This window comes from Mustela erminea, chromosome 13, assembly GCF_009829155.1.
Source record: "Mustela erminea isolate mMusErm1 chromosome 13, mMusErm1.Pri, whole genome shotgun sequence".
Lineage (NCBI taxonomy): Eukaryota > Metazoa > Chordata > Mammalia > Carnivora > Mustelidae > Mustela > Mustela erminea.
Window position 1 is genome coordinate 40,285,608 of NC_045626.1, and position 25,856 is coordinate 40,311,463.

A 25,856-nucleotide genomic window follows, 5' to 3' on the forward strand; every position below is an offset into this window, starting at 1 on the left:
TGTATAATGCCCATTTTGCTTTTGACCTTTTTTTACTATATTTAATTTTACACTTAGTATTCTTTGATTATATCCTATGTTTTTAGTTTTTATACCTTTGGTATCCCTGTCAGATGAAATTCTGCTTGGCTTAGATTAGATCTCACCATTTTCAAGAAGTCTTCCTCAATTCCCCTTATGAAAATTCATTATTCTTTTCTTATTCAACAGAAATTAGTGCCTCTGATAGAGGAAAAATTATGATAATTTTATTGAATTTAAGTCCACAGGGAAAAAGAAGATATTTGATTCTCTAATTTAGAACAATTTCTGGAATTTATGCAGTTGACATGTTAGTTTATAGTGAGCATTTTCTAAGAAAATGATGATTTTATTGAGAAATGTTACCATTGATGAGTAAATAATTTTGAATTTCAATTTACAAGTGAATTCATGCTCCTGTATTATACCCATCACTATAGACATGATAATCACCTAACAACACAATGGGGAAAGGTTTTCTGAATGTGTGTTTGTGTGTAGAACACCACAGGCACCAAAGAGAAAATGAAACATTTTTGCTTTATCACATATTTTTAATTGAAGAAATATATAAAACATTATTACATTCGGTAATATATTGCCATCAGAAATATCTAATTCAAAAGATGAAATTTTTTCAAATACCTTTTTTCTGAAATAAGTTTCTAAATACTTTTTTTTTTATAAGATTTTATTTATTTATTTAGATAGAGAGCCCCAGCAGGGGGAGAGGCAGAAAGAGAGGGAGGCATAGACTTCCCACGGAGCAGGGAGCCCAACGCTTGGGCTGAGCTCATATCCCAGTCACATGGGATCTTGACCTGAACCAAAGGCAGATCTTAACTGACTAAACCACCCAGGCTCCCCTATATATACTGTCTTTTTAATGTCTTCCTTTCCCTTCACCTAATAAGACTTTTCTACGATAACCCACTTATACATTTGATAATACCTTCCCTTCAGGTAATTGCATGGGGCAAGAGATATGACTCAAACTATATGTTATTATATTTATTAATTAAATCTCATTTCTTGAATTCCTGGGTCCATTTTTAAACCTTAACATCAATGGTATCAATGCTATATCATCTTTATATCCTAGATAAATCAATACCCTAACTCTTTAGTAGTGAAGAGGATATCTTGTTTTATGCTTTCTATTTTGATTGGTATGATATTTTAATAATATTCCAACTTCAGAGGTTTATAGCATGTGAGTGATATGGACCATCTTAGAATAATGGAGGAGTTCCTCTTCATTGATAAAGTTGAGAGAGAAAATAAAATGGTTCTGGTCTTGTTTCCATGAACCGCATAAGGCAAAACATCCAGCAGAGGTAGATTTCCTCTTTTGGAAGCACCCTTAAATCTCTGTGTATTGGTAGGAGAGTTCATAGAGAAATTTCCTTAGCCTTCTCACAAGTGGTTTCAGTTAAATGTTTAGTAGTATTTTCTTGGTCGTTTCTCATATCTTACAGTGTTTTCAACTTTAAACCCATAAAGACCATGCAACAGGCCAAACTTGATCCTCTCCAAGTCTGATGAAGCTATAGTATGGATATATAGGTTATAGTATGGAGATATATATATATATATATATAGTATGGATATATAGTATAGATAACAGGCCAGAATATTTGGCAATGGCTTCAAAGTTCTGTACCACAGCTAGTAGGTTGTGGTCATTTTACATTTTACCTCTCCAGTTCTAGATTTCTCTTCTATAAAATGAGAGAATTGGGCAAAAGATTATGTGAGATGCCTCAAATTCTACCATAGTTTTATTTATAAAGAAACAAATTAAGTAAGAAGCATTACAGTTATTTCCTTCCAAAAGGAATAAGACCTGAAAATAAGTTTATTTCACTTACATTGTTTTATGAGTCACATTATAGTTACTACTATATACTTTACATATTTTACAGAATTAAATAAAATGGTTTTGCTAGAACCTCTTAAAGGTTTATACCTTTATACCTGCTTTATACCTACTAGAAGTAAGCAATCTGTGCATGTGTTTTTATTTCATTCATTCAACAGAAGTAGCAGTGTTAAAAAAAGAAACACAACTTAGTAACGGACTTAAATACTTTGTTAATTATTCTTGGTAGGAACTCAAAGCTGTATCCCCAAAGTTTTAAGTCTAGAAATGAGTTGGAAATTCTAGGAAGACAGAAATAATGTTTGTCTTCCTCATCTATTTATTCATAGAGACAAGACTGGCACTCATTACATAGTAGTTTCTAAGTAAATATTATTGAATACATGCGTAACTGCAGAGGTACTTTGGAGAATATCTGATTGCCAAATCAAAGCTCTATGACTCAGGTCAACAAAACAGATTTCATATGGGTTTCTGACATAATTAGCAAGAATAGAAAAAACATTCTGTGTATGAAGGAAATACTCTATTGCTTTCCCTAAGAACTGTTTGTACTCTACTGTTATCATAATTCTTTTTATTATCCTAAATTAATTTACAGTTACTGATATAAATCAATAAAGTGCAATAAAAATTCATCCATATTGACTTATGTATATATGCATATCTATACATTTGTCATTCTTTTCAGTGAACCGTTTTCAGTGATGCATTCAGCTGGCAAACTCTTTCCCTGGATTGTATTAATCATGCCCTAAATATTGCATATCTTGAGAAACTGAAGAGACAAATGACTTTAGATTGCTAATAATAGATGCTCTATTTTCCTTTTCAATCTCCTTTCAGAAATGTACACTTCATTCAATTTTTCAATTAAAAATTTTTAACAGAAATATTTCTCAAAAAATAAATATGACTGATAAATTCAGGCAAGACTTCTTTTGCAGCCTCCAAGAGCAAAGGCATCTTGGCTTACATGACCAGTCCTATAGGTCTGAAGACCTCTAATATTTGCCTTATAAGTTACGTGCTCATTTATTAGACAGTATCAAAGGATAGAATACATTTTCTTTAAGTTTTTGGCACATTATTTAAAACCAGAAAGAATTATAAAAGACTTATCTAAAGTGCTTAGCCATATTCACCCCCTAATAAGAGATATTCAAAAAATGGCATTGATCTTAGGATATTTGAATATTTGTTGGGTGTTAAAATGTTAAATATAGTACATTAAACACCTGTGATGGATGTGTTGGTGATTACAAGGTCTCCCTATGGGATACTGGCCCAAAGCACTTACTGTTGGGAGTAATGTATGTTACTATACCGTACTCTGTGTCGAGATGTCATTGGGGATGTGGAACCAGTGGTTTGGCTTATGTGAATGTTGGGACTCATCATTTGTGTCACTTGAATTTCGGGTGCCACCAAAATACCACCACTCATTACAGGTCCCATACATCCATCAGTCATGCTACCACTGCTCATGTCAGGCATACCAGGACTAGACAGCACTCTCTCAGTATAGATTACATTGTGTGTGTTGGCTAACTCCGCAGGTACACAGATATTCCCTTGAACGTCATAGACAGGTGCCATTACTGTTTCGGTCACTACGACATTGGGTGGGAGTTGAGGATCGAAAACAATTGTGGTGGGTTGCATGCATTGGTCAGCCGTTGTGTAAGTCTCGGTCACTACAATATCCCCATGGATCATGGGTTCAGGTATTGCCATTTCTGCCTGGAATTCAGCCTCTGAGAGAGTCATTCCTGAAGAGTCATTAACAAAATAATTGGGCCCCAGCAGAGGGAGGTCAGTACTGATAGGTATACAGGCCTGTTGTGAAGGAAATGGCTCAATTTCTGTGTCTAAGCAGATTTCAGCCAGAGTCCTGAATTTTGGATCTAGAGTTTCCATGCAGCTTTCATCTAAATCATCCACAATCCAACTGCAGCAACCAATGGAGCCAACGGGAGACCCTACTCCCTCATGGTCATAAATGAGCAAGCAGTCGTTTGCTGGTCGACCTTCGTCTTCATCTGCATAAGCATATGCTTTCTAAAATTAGAAGAAAAACAGGAAATTAGTTTCTTGTCCCTTAAAATAACCAAAGAGTTACAATAATTTTTAAGAGGTGTCTGATTTGAGATTTTAATGGAATGAACTGAAAAAAAGCACTGAAAATTTTTTGCTGAAATTCTACATGGAATTTTTAAAGGAGGTCAGTCTGTATTGATGGTGCGTAGAGTTTGAATAAATGTGAGCCACTCTTATTTGAAAGCTAACAAATAATAATTTCTACCTTTTATTCAGATTTTGGCAATCCAGATTTGTCAAAGACAAGGTTTAATTTTTTGGATTTATAGTCTTTTGTTTCTGAGGTGGTCTAGAAATAACAAGATATATTTAGTTATGTTCAATATGTTACTTACTTGAGGAGAGAGAGTTTATCAACTTGGAATAAAAGCATGTGTAAATATGTCAATATCTTTAAGCTACAGAAACTTGTATCCAAATGTTCAGTGGTTTTATGTGATCTAAGTGAAGAGATCCAAGATGTCTTTGGAGTTAGATTAACAGGAAGAAGGCACTAAGAGGTTATCTACTGTGATTTTCAAATCATTTTTAATGACAGCTCCTTTAAATGAAATCCCAGGTGTAGAACGGATGGAAGGGAACTTCTCTGTTTGAAGAGGGTGTGGTGGCTGCTAGTTCTCTCTTCACTTTCCTTCAGGTGCTGTGGCCCTTTTGGGTTCCAAGAAACCCCACAGAATCTGTTATCGTCTTATCTCTTCCCTATTTTATAACTAAGATAACCAAAGGCCCAGAGAGAGTGAATGGCATGTTCAAGACTCAAATCATTGTAGAACTCTACCTCAACTTCAGCTAACCTTTTTACACTACATCATGTTGCTTACCCTCTGCTCTGTACTAGACTCTAAATTCTACCACTGGAAATAAGTGGTTTTAAGTCTTGAAATCTTTTCTTCATGAGTTCGGTGCTACCTTAAAACTTTTTGCTGGTTAACATTTTTTTTTTAACTTTTATTATTTATTTATTTGAGAGAGAGAGAGAGAGAGAGAGAGTGTGTGTGTGTGTGTGTGTGTGTGTGTGTGTGTGTGCAAGTGGCAGGGAGAGGGGTAGAGGGAGAGGAAAAGTCACACTCCACGCTGAGCAGGGAACTTGATGCTGGGCTTGATCCCAGGACCCTGGGATCATGACATGAGCTGAAGGCAGATGCTTAACTGACTGAGCCACTCGCGCACCCTGCTGTTTAATATTTTGAAGTGACCCCTTTATATGGGGAAAAATTCCTCTTGCCCAGGGCACAAATTGGCTGTAGGGGTTGAGGGTGGCGGTATAAAATGTGACAGGAAGGAAGCATTTCACATTCTGCAGGCTTCAGCTAGGAGAGGGAGAGGCTGCATCACACCACCTCTGAAATCTAGTGCCATTTTTTTAAGTGTAGAGCTGAAATGTTTGGGGAAGGGTGACCTACTGAAGTCACAGAGAAAAGGGAACACTTTTGGATTTTATTTGACATATCAGAATGCCCAGGACAATTTTGCCTTTAATGATAAAGCTCTTTTAATATTAGTGTGATTTTTATGAATGATTCGTTAGATATAATTTCTGTGACATTTCTATGGTACATATGTGATTGTGCTCATTTATCAAGTATTTTTAGTGATATTGATCACTCATTTACATAGTCGATATGATTCTTGCATAGTCTGTGATACTATTTGTAACTACCGATTTTAGGAAAGAGCTTAAAATTACAAAAACATCCTTAACATTTTTTTTTTTTTTTTGTTAAGAGCAGTGGTGAAACTCATGTATTACCATACAGGGAGTAAAACAGGCTGGTTGAAATGTGAGATGAAATAGATTGCTAATTAAATGAAATAAACATACTAAATAGGGACTCACAAGGGGATTTATTTACCCCTTGTGCTACTCTGTTAGGCCAGTCTAATGGAGCTTTCTTCTTTGGAATGCTCAGAGACCCATGATCCCTTCTCTTAGTGAGGGGACACATGTTCTTGGTGATGGGGTACTGGATAGAGAACAGGAGACAGGGGTTCTAGGCCCTGATCTAGCACCAAGTCGTGATGATGCTTTACTCCTGAGTTACCATTCTCTTTCTTCCCCAGTCGTAGCTTAATTTATTTTTTTTCTCCTTTCTGCCTGAGATACTTGGAATACCTACAGGAGGGACACCTACAGAGAGGACATGGATACACATTTTTTTCTTTCTTGATAAGAATCCTCCTGTTTTGCTGCTGCTATGGGAAACAAAGTGGGAAAAGGAGAAGGAAACAGAAATGAAAACAAACAAACAAACAAACAAAAAGGGGCAAAGGGAAGTAGGGAATGATGAGAGATGCTAGCCTTTCCCCAGTATTAAGATGGATGTGTGAATATTTAATTGAATATAAAGTTTTTTTTTTTTTTTTTCAGAACTGAGACAGAGTTGAGAATGACTCAATATATTTCAGAAGAACCTACTGCCATCGGGGTTATCATTCAGTCTCAAGACTATTTCGTGTAATAGTGCAGGGGGATTACCTCAGAGAAATAGCTGTCCAAGAAAGCCATGTTCAGCCCCGCATCTGCGTATTCCCACTGGGTTCCTATCGTGGAACTTCTCCTCCGTCGAGCTCCTGCTGCTTCTCCCGCGGCCAGGCCAGCGGCGGTCCCCAGTCCCGTGTTGAGTTCCACTCCGGACACACCCCCTTCCACCGTTCCTCCGCCCGCGTAGGTGTTAGTGTAGATTTCTGAAAGGAGTGAGTGTTCAGAGAACAGTGCTCCAGTGGTCTGCCCTGTTCATCCACGTGCAACACTGCCAGCCACCGTGTGCCGTGTTACACACCACACCTACCCACAGAAGGAGGTCCCGGAAAGCCAGGCAAGGAGCCGTTCGAATTCTACCCAGTCTCAGGCTTGCTGATAAAATCAAAGTAAATGGTACAGAGGGAGCTAGCGTTCAGACTTTGGCCTCACATTTGCACCAGCTTCTCACCTAGACTCACAGGTGGAGAGCTTGCCAAGAAGAGCAGGACCTCTGCCTCTGTCCTGTCCCTCTCTCACTGCCTCTGTCAAGCTGCCCTGGCCATCAGAGAGGGCTTACACCCCACCCAGGGACCCTCCACAGCAAGGGCACCAGCAGAAACTGAAACGGTCCTCATTCACCCCAGCGCTGGAGGGAGAGCGGGCTTTCCTAGGCGTGCTCAGCCACCTTAGGCTCTCTGCATCCCAGCTCTGCTTGGGGATACTAAGAAGCCACCACTGAGAAATCTCATGTCTGCTCTAGAATTGGGCAGCTTTGTTTGGTCATTGCCCACTAGCTGGGTATTTTACAGTATTCCTAGGTGTACATGGAGCTGGTAAATTAGGAGATGCTAAGGCTGGTGAGGCAAATGCACGTGTAGATTTAAGAAAAGTATTTCAGTGTATATTAGAAGAGCATTTTTGCTGCTTTTTTTATTATTATTTTTTGAACAGCTTATATTACAAATAATGGCTACAGTAGCACTCTATGCAAGGCACTGTGCCATATATTTTGTGATATATATATATACACACACACACAAACTCACACACATTTTGTATGTATATGTGTATGTGTATATTCTGTGATATATATTCACATACCACACATATACATATATAGCATATCATATATATAATACATACATTATATATCATATGTTGTGTGTGTGTGTGTGTGTGTGTGTGTGTGTGTGTGACTCTTTACAGTGACACTTTGAAGTAGGTATTATCATAAACTCAATTTCAAAGATAAGGAAATTGAGGCCCAGAGAGGTTAAGTGCGGGCCCAAGGACATAGCTGGGCATCACACTCAAACTTTCTGGTTCTAGAGTTTACATTTTCAATTGCTACACCATACTCCTCTGCCTGTAGTTTAAGAAAAAGAGAATGCTAACTTCAAACATGTAACCTTCCCTCTCATTATACTATCATCCAAAGAGTTGGCAGACATACTGTTTTCTTTTAAAATTACTTATACATGAAATTTAACTGGTCGAATAATTTTGCAAATTTTAAAAAGAAAAACAGATTTTGGTGTCCACTGACCGGAAGAATCTATACGATCCTGGGTATTAGAGGCTGTCATGGGTACGCATATATTTGACACATCCTGAAAAGAAAGAAAAATATTTTTGAAATGCATGCTAAGTATACATGTTAAGTATATAAAAACTGACATTTTTATTTTTGTGTCTTGCATAATTGTCAAGACATGCTCAGTTCTATGGAAATCCCACACTTCTCAGGAGCGTGACAGTGCACTCACCCTGTCCTCTGGATGGGCCCCCTCTATCCTCCAAGACTGCATCACTCCTTCCCCCCCTTCTGGCACAGGAGCAAACCTCGTCCCCAGGCCTTCGGGCTGTCTTCGTTTGCAGCAGCAACACATGAGCAGCAAGAGTGGAGACACTACTCAGGAAAGTGGGAAGAGAGTTCACACATATTGTCCAAGTTAGGAAGTCATTGAATGTATCCTTTTTTGAAAAACGCGACATTATATCGAGAACCAAAGGGAAAAATGCAAATGTAAGAAAGCATCAGTTTTCCCTAAAGGACTGAATATACAAGACCCATGTTTATAAACACCAAACCACCAAATCACATAGACTTTTGAAGCTCGACTGAAGGGAATTTGGGATCACATCATCAGGGTTCTTTACTGATACATTAGGGAAGTAAGGTCCTTTCTTCCATCTACTTTAGGAGTCCCAGCTGCTTGCTGGCAGATCCAAGATTCAAATCCAATTTTCTGATTCCCTCATGTACACACATATAATTGTCTGTGTATGTATATATATATTTACTAGCCTATATATACACATGAATAAATATGTACTTATCTCCAAGAGCATGTTTCTATGTGCAGGTACCTGGATATGTATATATGTACACATAGTCTCTGTGGATATATATATATATATGTGTGTGTGTGTGTGTGTATCTATCTATATATCTATATATATATATATCCATATAAAAACCAATATATACAAACCCATGTAACCAAGCATCATGTATATATGTATATGTTAAATACACAATCAATATATGTTATCAAAAAGACTGAATACAAATTTCAGTTATAGGACCTAAAAATAGGTTTCTCCTTCAACCCTCATATTTACACTTAGAATCAATCAAATATCACCCACTAATTTTAATTGAGCTCCTTATATTTATTATTTTAAGATTTTTGTCTTCAAACTATAATGAAAACCTCACTTAAATTCTACATATTAATCCATAAATATCAACATTTCCTAAGTTTTCTAAGATTTTAAAATATACTCAGTTTAGTACTTTGGGATCCACTGTAGTTGTTTTTTATACTTTTCTAATTGATTAGTATAGCATACATTCCCCTGAGTTACTTAGAGGTATGGCCGAAAGTATCAAAGCTCCTAAATCAGGACTTTAGTTGATTTCATTGAAATAGTTAATCTCACTTGGAGCAAACATCAAAAGTCTTAAATAAAGGCCCTTTGAGAAGATGTTTTGGGCAGGGACCCTTCCTCTCTCCATCACATGGTTCCTGCCCCCCAAGAACACAGTCTGGGCTTCTCCATTGAGGACAAAGAACTATCCAAAAGGGTATGCTTCTCCTACAATCAACTTCACAACTCTTCTGCTTTCTTGGCCTGATTAAGGAAGAGTTGTGAAATTCTGAACACTTGTCTACGGGGAATGCAGCTGACTCTAGGTTTTTATCCCTGAACTGCACATCAGCTTCAGCAGAGGGCTTACACGTGCTGCAGCCTGGGGTCTCATCTTGAGTACTCCTGCCTGAACATGATTAATTTTAAAGATCTCCAATGATTCTGATGTGCAGCTGAGACCGAGACCCACTGGCTTAAAAGCAAGCTGACACCTCGACTCATTTGCTATTGGCACGTTCTGGGAAAATATCTCTAATACCATTCTTATAATCACTCGTGATCTTAGTATAATCTTCAAAGTTCGTATTAGTTAAGGAAGGAAGTGCGGGGGTGCATGGGTGGCTTATTTGGTTAAGCATCCACTTTTGGTTCAGGCCATGATCCTAGCGTCCTGGGATTGAGTCCCGTATCGGGCTTCTTGTTCATCAGGGAGCCAGCTTCTCCCTCTGCCTGCCGCTCTCCCTGCTCGTGCCTGCTCGCTCTCTCTCTCTCTCTGACAGATAAATAAATAAATAAAAATTTAAAAGGAAAGTCTGTCCCAAAGTCACTTGTTTTTTCATTCCTCAAAATGATCATGTTTCAGTGTGTACTTCTTCACTGAAGCATATTCATATTAGAGTTTGAAGGATTTAGTCAGCTTTTTTTTTTGAATCCAGTTTTTGATTTCCACAAAATCTAAAGTATTGCAGGGGCAACCTAAAATGTATTACTCATCTGAGGATTTATGTGTTTTAAAAAATGGTATAGGCAGAGGAGGACCCCTTTTGCAGGGTTTGCTTAGGGACCTCACCATGCCTGTGACCATGGTCCTGGTTGCAGACACTCTTATCAAGAGTCCAGAGGTTCATGTTCTCTTCTAGGCTCTTCTCCAGGCTTCCTATTAAGCCAGTGTGAACGGGTTACCTGGTTTCACACATCCTCACTGATTTCTCATTGCCTGTGGACTGAAGTCCAGAACGTTTGGCTTATCGTGAACATTCCTGTGTGATGGCTCCCAGCCGCATTTTAGCCTGTCCATTTCCTGAGTGGTCAGTGCCTTTCCATCCCTCTCCTTTTTCATGTTTTTTGTTGTTCCTTTCAGATTTCCGCCCCCAGATACCACCCTCCTTCTAAGAAAATCTTGGGCGTGTAGGGCCTGGGTCAAAGCCACTTCCTCCGTAAAGACTCCCAACCTTGCCCACTTGGACTTGAATTGCTTCTTAACCTCTTTTAAAGCACTTCGCTAAAAATTTTCATGATGAGATTTACTCTGTTTTGCTACTTTATACTTAGGAATTTGCTTGTGTTTTTCATCTCTATGACCCTCAATAATTCTAGTTATTATTACGGAACAAGTACGTGCCCTTATTACTCCCACTGGTTTGGTTTGTTTTTTTTTTTCTTTCCAAATCCCCATGAGAATTGCTATAGATACCAAAGGGAAGTGGCCAATATGAAACTAGCCACCCCAGTGACCCTGGTTAATTCTTGTCTTGAATAATTACTGAAAAGGGGATTCGATCTAGTACTTACAAAGTAGTAGTAGGAGTCCCATAGCGATCATGCCCATCCCTGTCGGTCCGAGACCAACATTTGAACCCCCAGCCTGTTCATCAGTGATAGTGCCATCTATGTCACTGGTAGCTGAGCTCCCGTCCCCCACGTCGACGCCTGTTGTGCTAGGATACAAGCACATGTGGTTGTTGTCGCAGTCACAGGCCTCTAACGCTACGATCTGTGGCAATTCACACGTCCGGTGATAGCTGTCCTTCACAATGATTGGGATTTGGTAAACAATCTGGTCTAAAGGCTGCACAGCCGTCAAGATTGCAGAGGTACCTGAAAAGGAAGAGAGGAAAGAGAAAATAAATGGAAATTCCTTGGGGTAACCCTTCTTAAAATACCCAAGACTCCCCTAGGGCCTTATTTGTCTCATGTTCCCTTAGTCATAGGGCACCCTATACTTACTTTTTAAAATAATATTTGTAATGAATTGTTTAATACTTCTTCCTGCTGAATCATTATTTCTTTGAAGGAGGCTAGGACCCTGCTGCTTATTTTCTAGAGCAATAACATTTCGCATGTTTCATGCACTCAATAAATATTTGTCCAATGAATGAAAAATATCGAGCAGAAAGGAAATATTAGAAGTCTTCTATTTAGGATTATGGTCTGCAAATAGCCTCCTTAAGACTGTTGTTTATCTTAAAAAAAAAGAAGACTGTTGTTTCTCTCTTATTCAGAGGTGCTGTTCTGTCACTTAAATTTAGATGATTTCAATAGCTATTATTTTCCTAATTCTTTGTGCTACCACTGCCTATTAATTTGCATGGAAATTATTGCTTAAAACAGGGGTCGAAAAGAAGATTTAGAAAGGATCAAATTTATACCTAAATCACGAGTGTTAATTGATTAACCCATAACATGCACTAATTATAAATATTATCATTTATTAATTTCATTTACTTATATGATAAGTAAATTTATACCTAAATTTACTTATATGATAAGTAAATTTATACCTAAATCACGAGTGTTAATTGATTAACCCATAACATGCACTAATTATAAATATTATCATTTATTAATTTCATTTACTTATATGATAAGTCAACTGTGTCTACCAAAATGTAACCTGTGCACAAGGCAAGAATTGAATAATGTGCAATGCCACAGCACATTAGGTTAAAGTTTATGCTGTTCTTTAACACCAACATCTAAATAGAACTCCAGGAATATTGTCTCTGATGCAATTATATTTTTTATTGGCAAATCTATAATATGATCTGAATACCTTTATGAACCTCCACATTGAACCTTTTTAAAAAATGTTTTTACTCATAATATTTAGGATCTTAATGAGGAAAATGTGTTTAACAGTTGTTATTTAAGAATGACATATTGAGCTTTATAGGAAGGATGAATTCAAAGTTGTCTTAATTTTAATGGGGTTACTTTAGTGCTTAGCTTTTTAAAATATTAAAGTGGTTTTGTGGAAAAGAGCCAAAAAGTTTTCTTATGAAAACAAATTGCCTAATTTCCTCTTTTGACTAAGTCCTTAAGGGTGGTATTTTTTTTCTGGCATCGTTTTAGGGTTTCTCCATTCTATGAATGGAGAATCTTAGTGGCTTCTGAGAGCTGAGAAATATTTCCTCTCACCTTGGGCTCTGAGGTCGGACCCCCATCCTATCACCCCCTAAAAATCTTTTATTATTGCCTCAAGTGAAGGAAGTTAGAGAGCTATTGTGACCCAAATGAGGTCCTCTTATAGTATTTCATTTTCTATTATCTATTTGACACCTCAAGAGGTAGAACCCAAGTATATAAAATGTTATGTTGTCTGAAATTTACTCTCAGTACCCTCAGGCATTTTTTTTTTTTTTAACGTAGCAACAGTTACCACAAACACATGTACTACTTGGACATCTTTACTATTTAAATACTTTGGTTATGTGTTTCTTTGTATTATTATGAATGTGGTCAAGAATCATAGAAACAGAGATAGAAAGTATTACTACCTATCTTGCCTAATTATTTAGTCATTGTGTTTGTTTTTGGTCTTAAAGATGAGCAAGTTTGCATTCCACTTACCATTTACTGGTTCCATATCCCACATGTCAGCGGTCCCCGGTGGCTGATCAACAACACAGAAGGTATAGGGAGACCCATAAGAATGATCACCAACGTCTCTTGCAGAGATAAGTGTTGATGGAGAGGCAATACATATGTAATGACTTTCAGCTAAAACAACTGGACAGTAATCAGTGACATCAGGAACTTCGATACATATGGTTCCTGTGGCCGTTCTCCTAGAGCCATCTGAAACAGCAGAGCATCGTGGGTGTTGGGGTAAACGGTGTGAGGGAGAAAATTCTTTCTCATAACTCCACAATGATGCCACAACGTAGAGGAATAGCATGAATGACTTCTTCGGGGGTGGCTGATGGGTTCCTGCTTATTTCAATGATGTGAAACCACTCTTTGCTCGCTACCTTCCAGCCACACTTTTTCTTTTTTAGTTTTTGGAAGAAGTTTCTTCCTAATCCAGAACTCTCGTGTGTTATATTCATTCTTCCCAAAATGTTACTCATCTCAGTTTCATTCGGCCAACTCCTGCACATCCCAAGATGCCATAGCTCTCTGTTTCTACCTTGTCCCCCTGAACCAGACTCCCAGTCCAGCCTATAGCCTTCCATTCACGATGCTTATTGAGTTCTGTGTTTGTAGGAAAATAATCACAATTGAAATGCAATAATTGTTTGTATATTTTTTCTTTCTCTTTTCCTGTTTATTTTAATGATATCCTTTAGATGCCATTTCTCTTTGCAATGGCACTTCTGAAAACAAATATAAATCTGTTAAATTTTTTTCCTAACCTACTTGAAACAAATTTTGGGTTAATATAGTTTATTAGAAGAAATAGGAATCTGAGCTTTTAGTTCACTTTTCCATCTGGTTAGATTGTGCCTGTGCAGATACTCTGCTTAGGTATCTAAATAATAGGTCTTGTTTTTTGTTTTCTGTTGTAATTTTGATATTTTTTCCTCCTTCTTTGTTCACTCGATGACTAATTTTTATTCTAGTTTTTAAAGATATTTACATATGACCAATATGCAAACATAGGCCATGATCAACATGGTTAGAATCCATTATAGGAATAAGTGTTCTAGAATGCTGATAATAAATCAGACTGTAATATTTCAATAACTGATCCAGTGTTAAAAGTGGTGCTCATGGGATGAAGAGCAGAATGTATAGACTATAATTACTTGGGTATTATCTTGTTTGTGTGTGTGTGTGTGTGTGTGTGTGTGTGCGCATGTCTGTTTTTTTCTTTTTCCAGTGCCCCTTTATCTTTGTCTTTGGCCACTGTAAAGCTCAGATATAAACAATACAAACCTATAGTATTTATCTTCTATTATATATATATTTGCAAGACCTGTTTTCTCTCTTCTTTCCTGGCTCTTGACTTTATTTCTGTTTTGTTCTGTGGTAACTGGTTTCCTAGGCACTGTTCGGAGAATGATTAACTATTGATAAGTAAGTTTTCTGTTGCAGTCACCAAGAACGTTTAATAGATTTCCCCACAAGAAGCCACTCATTTAAAAGTTCAGTGTATCTGCACTTATGACTTAATTTCTCTCTTATATGGGGAATAATCTTCTGCTTTAACATCCTACTTTAACTACTTGGGACAACATGTCCATTTAAGCTGCACTTACACAGGCTTTTCATTGTAGCTCAGTTTTAGTGGTACTAAAATAACGATACTCTTGGGGCACCTGGGAAGCTGAGTTGGTTAATCATCTGACTCTTGGTTTCTGCTCAGGTTATGATCAGGTCCTGCTCAGGTTCTGCTTAGGTTCTGCGGTGGAGCCCAAGCTGGGACTCCATGTTCAGTGTGGAGTCTGCTTGTCCCTCTCCCTCTGCTCTTCCTCTCCACTCCCATCCCTGCTCATGCATGTGTGTGTGTGCGTGTGTGTGCGTGTGTGTGCATGTGTGTGTGCACAATCTCTCTCTCTCATAAATACATAAAAAATCTTTTAAAAAATCCTTAAAATAACTGTACTCTTTGGGACACTGCTGTTCCTCTTGGTCATCCCCAAATGAGCTTTGTGTACACCTTGTTGCACTTACTTTACGTAAACATTCCTAATAGACTCTGAAAGTTGGATTAAACATCTCAAGAAATGAGGCCATAAACAGAAATTGAATTTTACTTTTAGACTTAAACTTTTATGCTTTATGCTGTAAGTCACATACAGTTCATTTTTGGAAATAGGTAAAATAAATTATGATTTAAATATAAATTATGGTTATGAGTGTACTGGGTTCAGTACTTTTATTTTTTAAGATTTTTATTTATTTATTTGACAGAGAGAGAGAGAACAAGAGAGCAAACGGAAGCAGGGCAAGTGGGAGAAAGAGTAGCAGGCTCTCCACTGAGCAGGGAGCCCAATGCAGGGCTCCATCCCAGGACCCTGGGACCATGACCTGAGCCCAAGGCAGTTGCTTAATGACTGAACCACCCATGCGCCTCCTGAGTTCAGTTCTTAATCTAAGGTACTTAGAACTCTCTAGAAGCCTTGCAGACAGACACACTAAATGATATATTTTACTTGAGTCAATCTAATATCAACATTAGAATTACATTTATATTTAGTGGAATAATAATAATTTTTTTTAAATATTGAGAAGAAATTTTCTTACCGTCTATAGCGAGGATTTCTGCTGTGTATATCCCATTGGTAATATATTTTGACTTCTTATCAAATTCCCTAGAAAATTGTATCTCACCAGTCCTTGAATCTACTTTTAACCAGCTGCCTGCATCATGTCCTATGATATACCTGTTTTTAAATAAATAAGTTTATCGTTAGCTCTTACAAAAGTTAATTTTAGGTCACATACAATGTGTTAAACATAAATATGGTGTTTGTGTGTTTTATGGTGATGATTGCCTTGGTTTATATATATCTCAATAAAATTTTAGTGTTAAACTTATTAATACATGGGTTCACAACAGGGTTTTAAAATTTCATGATCCTTACTTTTCAAGTTCTTACTATAATCGTTAGTACAATGTATGAGTCTTTTTCAGGTTTATTTATTATAGCATTATATACTGAGGGAATATCCTTTACTCATTTTCACATGTGATATACTTCATTTTTCTTAAATGCATTAATACATTTTAAGGTGTATTAGCTTTAGAGTATCTCACTCTTGGCCTATTAGGGGTTGTGGTATATAATATAATATAATATAATATGTATAATATAATAATATAATGGATTCAAATTGCTTCATCTTAGTGGATGAAGATCCTTTTCTTCTATCCCATATTGATAGACTTCATAATTTTTGTTGTCTGTAAATTTTTTAGTCTATCAAGTAATCAAAACTATTAACGTCAAAGTAATTTACAAATCAATAGACTGTTCATTCCAAAAATATTAGGAGGAGGAGAAGAGAGATAAGGAAGAGACATAGAGAATACTTACATATTTCACGAGAATCATTTTATAGAGTATCTTTTAATACAATGTAATTCATGTATAGTCTGTGTACTAGTGCCCTGGAATGCCTACCTATTTCTCCAGTTCTGACTTTCTTTATACCAGTCAAATTTCTGAAACACGTATATTTCAGCTTTTCTTACTATATATTTTTTTCCTCTTAAATCAAGCTGGGGTTTGAGATTAGCCCCAGCTTCATTGGATGAGACAGGTTTCAAGGAAACAAGCAGTGATTCATCTTTTATTATGTCTCATAGTTTACGGCATAAATCAGCCTGGGGCCAGGGTGGTAACAACTGGCCACAAAAGATTAGAGATACTTCTAGACTCTCTTAGGCAGCCCTTTGACCTCATAGTTTCTTCCTGACACAATTACCTTTCTAACCAGTTGGAGACCATATTGCCCTTAAATACTATTAAAATCTTGGGAAAATGTCAGTGCTACCGAAGTGTTCTAAAGCAAGCAAATGAACAAGAGAAGCAAAGCCAAACTCAAAAACTACTTCAACCCACACAGTCTAGCACATTCTGTGTGAGTTAACACTGGACAAAACCCCATTTTATCACTTTGACATGAGCACAGTTTTTGTGGTACCTGACATTTGTGGCAGGGTTTCCTGTGTCCAAATCTGTAGCCGTATAGGTGCCAAGCACATAATTCAATAAGGAATTCCCTCTTATTCCTTCTCGTATACTGAAGGTCCTAGAATTTGGATGAAATGTGGGTCCTTCTCTCACATTAACAACCTGAATTCTTACAGGCGTTGAGTGCATTTGGAATCGAGAGGCAACTGAGTGGTGAAACTCAGCTTGGTTTTTCACTCCAATACCAAGATGAATATTAGGCGTTTGTTCGTAATCCAGCATCTGAAATCATAGAAAGTAAAAAAATTCCGAAAGGGCAAAAGGACTCTCTTTTGTTAGAGTAAGTAGCTGTGATAAGAAAGCAGCACATGAAAGTGAAGTCCAGGAGCTATGTAATTCAGATTTTGAATGGATAAAACTTTACCAATTATTGCATCAGATATTTCAGATATGTTATTCCCTTTATGTCTTGGCATAATCAGGTATGTAGGTTATTTAGGCCTGTGACTTAAGTTGGACTATCTATTAGAGTTCTAAACTTCTTATATAAAGACCCTGAAGTCAAGAACGATCTCTTTCCAAATGAGAAAAATAAAAAACTTAGCATGAAATAAAAAGGGTTTACAACTGGTGAATGAATAAATAGGACCCAGGTTTTCTTTGTAGAATCCACATCTGAGAATTCTTGAATTCAGCAGAATAAAAGAGCCAATATATATGATGTAAATGAACATGTAATTTAAAAAAAAAATGATGCAAACAACTTCTAAAGGAAAATTCACGATTGTTAAATGCAGCCTAAACTATAATTTCATTGTGCTGGGTCTGGGAGACAAGAAGGTTTCTTCACAGGGCACATTCAAATAGGTAAGTACCTTTCCCAGAGAAAAGCTACCTTTGAAATGGGTTCTTTGGATAAAAGGTGAATGGAATCTTTTGATCCAGAATCATTGATGTGGTGACATGAAAAGTCACCACCAACAATTCAGCACAGAGCTGACTGTGAATTGTATATTAAAAAATGGATTTTCGGTTGGAAGAGAGTTCCCTCTTATATAATGAGTGAGAAAGCAGTTGTGAAAAGGGAGTCCTGGACAAAGTCTGTTTAGAAGTGACCTGGAAGCTAATGTAAGCAACCTTGCATCACGTTTACTGACAACAGAAGTCAAGAGACCGCTACCAACAAGCAAGACCCTGAAGTAAACCTCTGTTTCTCAAGGAAATTCTATGACATCATAAATATTTTTTTAGTGAATTTTAGTTAATTCTTCACAAGAGCTAATAAGATAGAAGTATTTATAGGAATTCAGTTGTGCCTTAACATGGGGTCTGCCCGCATGATTTCCTTCAATTTCAGCTCACACCCTTCAGGTTTGGGATTTTGATTCTTTGGAACATCTGTTCTCTCTCTGGTCCACATGATGCCTCACACAGAGCCAGTTATGAATGCTGCGGTCAAAAATAGTTTTTCGATGGGAAGAAACCCCTCTTTTATATCTCAGTTTTTATTTTCTAGAATTCCATGCTGTCTTAAACAAATGAGAGATCTGAGATCTTCTCTTCTGGTAGAGGAATCTCTTGGCGGTCCTTTGCGTGTACACATGTATGTGCTTTTTGCTTGTCAGAATAGTTCTCTCTCTTTTGAATAGATATGGTGGAAAGTATATTAATATGTATATAACATTGTGTCAATTATAGACATTCACAGAATATTGTGAATTGGTTGGGAGCTGATCTTCCCTCCAATAGGGAAGATAAAAAGCAGAGGAAAGGCACAGAGCCTCTCATATCCTCTGCAAGTGGGACCTTTTATCAAGAGTTTTGCACTTGTATGCAGAAGTCCGGATTGTGCGAAGAAGAATAAACACAACCATGGGTCTGGTTTTGGAATTAGAATGGAGTGGCTGGAACAACTAGGTTTCTGCAGTTTCAGGCGGGACTGAAGAATACTCACAAAGGATACGCAGATCTGTGTCAGAAAGCGTGGAGCAAGTGTTAAGAAATTCTACAAGAGGCTCAGGAAGCGCTCAGGATAAAGGTGACCCCTCCAAAAATCGATTTGGCTTCTGGTGAGTTTTTGCTACGTTAAATTTTAACATCGAAGCTAAGCTGTTAAAATCTCATGTGCAATTTTGTTTGCTTGTTTTTGCTTCGGATCTAAGTTAATGGAACCCTGCGATTTCTCAGGGGGATTCTGGTTCATTTTAGAATTAAGGGAGGAGGTTAGTAGTCTGTCTACAAAACAGGCAGTGCTTCTATGGCAGGGGACTGAGAAAATGGTGTGTGTGGGTATGTATATTCTGCTTTTCAGGAATTGACATTTTCTGGTGCCAGTGGGTCTGGAAGAGAGTAGCAGGCACACACAGTTGAAAGAGGCTTATAGGGTTGAACAGAGGGAAATGTCTCAAGGCACGAGCTCTTGCTTCTTGCTTGTTTTCCTGGCCCCAGATGCTACCTTGAGGCACATTAAATATGACTTGGGGAAACGAGAGCTCTGCTTGGATCCTGTCTTTGTCATTTGCCACCTGGGTGAACTTAAGACAACTTAGTGTTCCTCTTTGGTTTTGTTTCACTTTCTATAAAACAAGGAATCAGAATATTTTCTTCCCAGAGTTGGGATGATTAGATAACATGTATAAAACCTCTATAAAGTCATATAACTTACTAGCTGGTATTCCGTGACTGCCTGGTAAAACAGAGAACCAATATTTCTTTGTTAGAATTCCAATTAGATAATATTTTCCTTTTTTTTCAATGGTGAAACGAATGTGTGTATACGCACACACACATTTATATTGTTTGTTAGTATTTCCATACATATTTATTGATAAATACCTAAAGGGCGTTATTATTGACAGGTTTTGTTTGTTTTTTGTTTTTTACCTTCTCAAAGATTTTCTTGTTATGCTACAAGTTTCTTGAGAACAAGGACCTTGTTTCATTCACCTTTATTATCTCTAGCACCTCACAGTTCTCAATACATTTGAGTTGAATTGAATCATTTGTAATATCCTTAGACTAAGAAAAGGGTTATGGAAAGCTCAGTAAAAGCCCGTGACTATGGGGCCAGTTTCCACAAGGTTAAATAGCACCTTGAGAGAAGATGGAGAGAATGCAAGACAACATTAGAGATCTCATTGCATGTGCCAAACTTGGGAAATTACACATATGTTCTCTAAAGAGATAGTCTTCTCTTCAGACTGGGTCCTGATATACATACTAAGGTTTTACATTTCATTTTAATTAGCCTTTCCATGTTATTTTGATATTCTTAGGCATATTCTTCCTGCTTTCTTTAATAGACTTGAGAAGTTATCATCCAGGGAAGAAAGAGAGACACTGTGTCTGCATAAAATCTAACACTACCTTGACCACTTTTTTATGAAATTGAATTTCCCATAGTTCTCCTTTGTGATGAACTATGTATGTTTTAAAAAAAAAATACCTTTTAGCTATCACAGAAAACATATAGTATAAGTTATAGTTCATTGCCTGCATTATAAATATGTTTTCTTTCTCATTTTTATAATTTTAAAAAATTATGAAATATGAAATCAAGCCTGTTGACTCCCATTTGGATGAGAACCACATCACCCTCCAACTTTTAGTGAGTTTCTACTATCTTCTGGCCACTGGGCCAGGTGCTAAGAGTGGAATATTTAGATCGAGTTGTTTATATAAAAAGTTCTTAACTATGTTTTTTAGTAGGTTCAGAGGCAGACTAAAAGCAAAGAACATTTGCCTGCTATAAGATAACAATCAAAGTCAATGATTAAGATGGCAAGAAGATGGGTAAAAATTATATGACATGTCTAGATCTTGGTTTTTAACTGAGATGCAAGGTTGAACAAATCCTGATCTCTGGAAACAAACTTGACTAAATATTCAGAATTTGGTGGGACGGTCAGTGACTTCTCTCTCTTCCTTATCTATGTTAGTTTGGCAATGGTTGTTAGTCTTGTTCCCTCATTTCCATTTTTACCACTATTGCCTTAGATCAGGTTCTTAGCACCCCAGGACTTGATTAACATACTATTTTCTTAACTTTAAGCTTTCTGGAGTTGAGCTCATAACATGACTGCTTTTTTTTTTTTTTTTTTTTTTTAAATATCCCCAAGTTCTCTTGATCTAGAAGTTGGGATCAGTAAAATTTTTTGGGTAAGAGCAGGTAGTAAATATTTTAGGTTTTGGAAGCCATGTACAGTTTTTGTTTTAAACTTTCAATTCAGCCATTGGAGGGTAGAAATGGCCATAGAAAATAATGAATATGGCTATGTTTCAATAAAATATTATGAGCAAAATTATGGCAGGTTGTATTTGGCCTGTGGGCTATAGTTTGCCAACCTATGGCCTAAAACAATATTTCTCAAACAGAAAGGTTCTGGCTAGTTCTTAGAGTCCTTGTGCTCTCCTCAGGAATTTTGAAATTGTGTGTGCTCATTTGAATGACAGTTTTACAAGGTATACATAGATATTTCCCATAATTTTGGTGACCACCTTATAAATTAATAGAGTGCATTATTTCAGTGCTGGTGATTGTGTTTTGTGGTGAAGTGGTAATACTTTAATTGCTCTAGACAATTGCAAAAAGAACAGAGAAAGACTCTATATAGAAAAGATGTGTTTCCATTAGATGAAGGCCACGTGGCTTTCTGATAACAGTAACTGGGATAAAGAAAAGTAGTAACAGAATAGAATAATTACAGTTCACACTGTGTACCAAATTAAAGGTGTGCATTTTTTAATTAGTATATATTTTCATAACTCTAAGTTCTGTTTATGTTGTTAGTAGTAATTTTGTTTGAGAAAAAATCAATTTCCCTTATTTGTGAAAAAATTAATTTCCCTTATTACATTAACGTTCATTTTAATCTTACTGGTTTGCAGTTTTAGTTTTTCTAATTTGTATTTTTAGATTTTATTGCTGTCCATAATGTAAAAATCATAAAGTAGTTTAAGAAAAATTAATTTATAAGAGAAAGTCAAGGGGCGCCTGGGTGGCTCGGTGGGTTAAAGCCTCTGCCTTAGGCTCAGTCATGATCCCAGGGTCCTGGGATCGAGCCCTGCATCGGGCTCTCTGCTGAGCAGGGATCCTGCTTCCCCCTCTCTCTCTCTGCCTACCTCTCTGCCTACTTGTGATCTCTGTCTGTCAAATAAATAAATAAAATCTTAAAAAAAAAAAAAAAAGAGGAAGTCAAATGAGACCGACTCTAACTCAACATCTTTGTTCTTGCATCTCTGTTTCCTTCCATGAACACCCTGTTGCAGCCTCAAAGATTTGCTCACGGTACCCTGAACATGCTTTACCTTTCCTCACCTCAGTGAGTTTGCTCACTTTTCACTTTAGCAAGCTCAGTTGTAAGGTCTTGGTTAAGCTGTAATCTCTGCATGAAACCTTTTCAGACAAATCCAGCTCAGAAAGATCTCACCTCTTAGTAATTATTTTATATTTTACCATTTGGCCATTAATTATGTTTAACATTATTACATCTATACAACTACTTCTTTGTTTTTAACTCATTATCTAATTTGAGAATGCATGCCTTGTCTTTTCAACTAGATAATGAGCACTATGAAAACAAAACACCTTCCTTATTTCTTCCTGATTTTGGTAATAAAGAGCATGTTGCTGGGCTCTAAGTCTCAGTCTGGCACGGTGAGCTAACTTACAGCACTGGTTCGCATAAGTAGTATTCAAGGTTATAGAGTATTTTTTGGAGGCAGATTCTGTCTGTAAGAGTATTTTAAAACCTTAGAAATATTGCAGATACCATACTCTACCTTGACAACTTTCAAAATGCCCTCATTGGTTTGTGGGTCTGTTTGAATATCAAACCAATTCCCATCATTTCCGGAGAGAATTAAAAATTTTGCCAACCAATTATCGGTGCCTTCTTCATCGAGATCAATTGCTTGTAATCGTATCAGTTCTGAATTTAGACAGTTCTCTTCAATACTTGCTGAATACTGAAATGACATAGATCAATTTTATAATCAATAAAGTTTCGAGAGAAAAGATATTTATTAATACATTAACTGTCATTTAAGATACTAACAATAAATTCCATAAATAATTTGTGAACCATTATTAAATGTCATACATTCTAATCAGAAATATAAGAATAAAATGATTATAAGATAATAAAACTGATTTTTTGTGTGTGTGTGTGCTGTATGTGCAGTCAAAGTCAAACTGGCACTTCGTTCCCTTTTTCGTTTTTTTTTTTTTTTTTCATTTTTCTTGCTTATTTTAAAATTTTCCTTAAGTTACTCCTTCCTTTTACTATGAAGGGTCAGAGAGTTGTATTTTAGGCTTTGTGAGCCAGAGAGTTCATGTTGCAACTAGTTATCTCTGCTGCTGTAGGATCAAAGCACCCACAGATAACATAAAAAGGAATGAGTCAAGTTGTGGTCCAATAAAACTTTTTTTTTTTTTTTTTTCAAACCAAAGTACTGGTGAGCCACATTTGGCCTTGCTATTTTCAGTTTTATGCTTCTTTATGCCTAAAGATGAAGATGAAAGTTGAGAATGTTTGGGACCCTTGTAGAATTAATTCAGCAAATTATCAGGCCTATAAAGACAGATCAATAATGTTACATGATTCCCAGATTTAATTAATAAAATTCCACATTTCTATAACTAGAGAGTATGGAGGGGACACTGCTGCTTTCACAGATGGAAGCTGCACAGAATAGTGACTCAGAGGTAAACACACACTAGAAAGGTATACTATTTATGTTTAATGAAATTGGATTGAAATGCACTATCATTTTAGTTTGATGTACGATGTAGTATTTCAATATTTATATACACTGTGAAGTGTGAAATATACAGTGAAATGATCACCATAGTAGGTCTAGTTACCTACTGTCACCATACAAAGTTAATACAGTATTATTAATTATATGAGATCTGTTATTATATGCAAGGATTTCCAAGGTTCCATAGCAAAGCTGAGTCCATCCCTACATACAATAGAACCAGGCTCACAAACTAGCGGGAAAGCAAATCAATTATTGACACTTAGGAAAAAAGGGTTATAAGAGTAACAACTTACAGAAGTTTTCTCCAAGGTGGGGAAATTATCGTTGACATCTAAAACCTTGATTCTACAGTCGCACTCAGAAGACAGTCCATCTGCCGCTCCGTCTCGATCTGAGCCCCTCACGAGGAGGTTATACATACTGTGTTGCTTAAGATGAAAAAGAATTATAAGACTTAAATCTACTTTTGAATGAAAACCAACACATTCTGATGTTGTTCTTCCAATTTCCCTTTATAATTTTATGTGAGACTTTAATATAATCTTTTCTTCTTACAATTTGTGTTGGAAAGTCACGGTTGGATTATTGGTCCTTCCCTCCTTTACATTACAGGAGGGGCATAAAGAGATCATTTTATCTTTGTCTTTTGAAAATGGAACTCCTTATTTCTTATTATTCATTCATAGAAGGCTTTACCTCTCTGTCAAGGAAACTGGACATCGTGCAGACTTCTCCAGTGTACCTGTTCAGGATGAACATTGGTGCACCTGCTGGCTCCTGAGAGATGATCTTATAGGCTATTTTAGAATTCAGATGATTGTCTTCATCTGCATCTGTGGCACTTAACTTTACAACCAGTGTGTCTAGAAATGAAGACAGAGGTGGAGAATGTTTGGGACTCTGTTAGAATCAATTGAGCAAATCATCAGGCATAGGAGGAAAGAGTGGTTGGCCTTCCCCTGAATTTTCTTTTGTTTTAGTTTCCATGAGAATGTAGTATCATAACTTCCAGTTACACCCTGATTGCAGAAATAATGGTGGCTTGCTTCTATACAATCCTTTATAGGTTATAAAGTACTTGCACTCTTTGAGTGATCAAATGTAAATTAACAGCAAACTAATCATTAATGTATGAAAAGTTCCATAACCTTTATCATAAATCTGAAAAGTGATTTTATCTTTTTGTTTTTGCTGTGGTCATATGACATTATTTTAAAATGCTTAAATAGTAAAGATTATAGCTTAATTAACTTCATTTTTTTTTAGTTTTCTTTATGATGTATTTTGTGTGTGTGTATGTGTATTATATTTCTTTTCAGTGTTCCAGAATTCATTGTTAATTAAATTCAATTTTAAAGTTATTTATTGAGCACCTATATTCTTTATTTTAATTCATCCAGAAAGTAGAAAATTATGTTGGTTGCCGTGGTGGATGATAGCACTTTACTGATTCATTAAAAACATATAACTGTTGAAAAGAAACTTTGTCCACAGGAATAGAAAGTTCTTAATTATTCACAGTGTCAAAGAACATGCATCTTAGGTTGTCCTGAAGAACATCAGCCCACAGGACAGATTTTTTCCAGAGCTGGCTGGTCCCTGATGGTTTTCTCCTTCCTAGCCCAGCTGCAATGTGAAAAACCATAACGCAGAGAACCAGGGACCCTTTCAATAGACAAGGTCAGTTTTCACAGAATTATAGCTTATGAAAATATGCCTTGGCCTGGTAGTTCACTCTCCTTGCATGAGGGAGTGTTAACAAGACTGCTAACCAGCACCCCAGTGGACGCAAACGTGGACTTGGGTGTGGGTTTAGATGTGGGTTTCACCTTCTCTCCCTTCCTCAGGTTGTGCTGGGGTATCTTAGTGAGGAAATGATGATGGGCTG

General features: G+C 36.8%; 1 protein-coding gene across 1 annotated transcript in view; it reads right to left on the reverse strand.

Annotated features, from left to right (window-relative positions):
- Positions 1 to 3,188: 3,188 nt before the first annotated feature.
- Positions 3,189 to 25,856, reverse strand: part of DSG4 (desmoglein 4) — a 41,972-nt gene continuing 19,304 nt past the window's right edge. The window contains exons 7-17 of the mRNA XM_032309456.1: positions 24,665 to 24,831; positions 24,262 to 24,396; positions 22,985 to 23,170; positions 17,214 to 17,485; positions 15,810 to 15,949; positions 13,191 to 13,418; positions 11,133 to 11,438; positions 8,231 to 8,373; positions 8,011 to 8,074; positions 6,480 to 6,688; positions 3,189 to 3,964 (exon numbers count right to left, since the gene is read on the reverse strand). Coding sequence (XP_032165347.1) covers positions 3,200 to 3,964; positions 6,480 to 6,688; positions 8,011 to 8,074; positions 8,231 to 8,373; positions 11,133 to 11,438; positions 13,191 to 13,418; positions 15,810 to 15,949; positions 17,214 to 17,485; positions 22,985 to 23,170; positions 24,262 to 24,396; positions 24,665 to 24,831 — 2,615 coding nt within the window. The 3' untranslated portion in view covers positions 3,189 to 3,199. The remainder of the gene's footprint in view (positions 3,965 to 6,479; positions 6,689 to 8,010; positions 8,075 to 8,230; positions 8,374 to 11,132; positions 11,439 to 13,190; positions 13,419 to 15,809; positions 15,950 to 17,213; positions 17,486 to 22,984; positions 23,171 to 24,261; positions 24,397 to 24,664; positions 24,832 to 25,856) is intronic.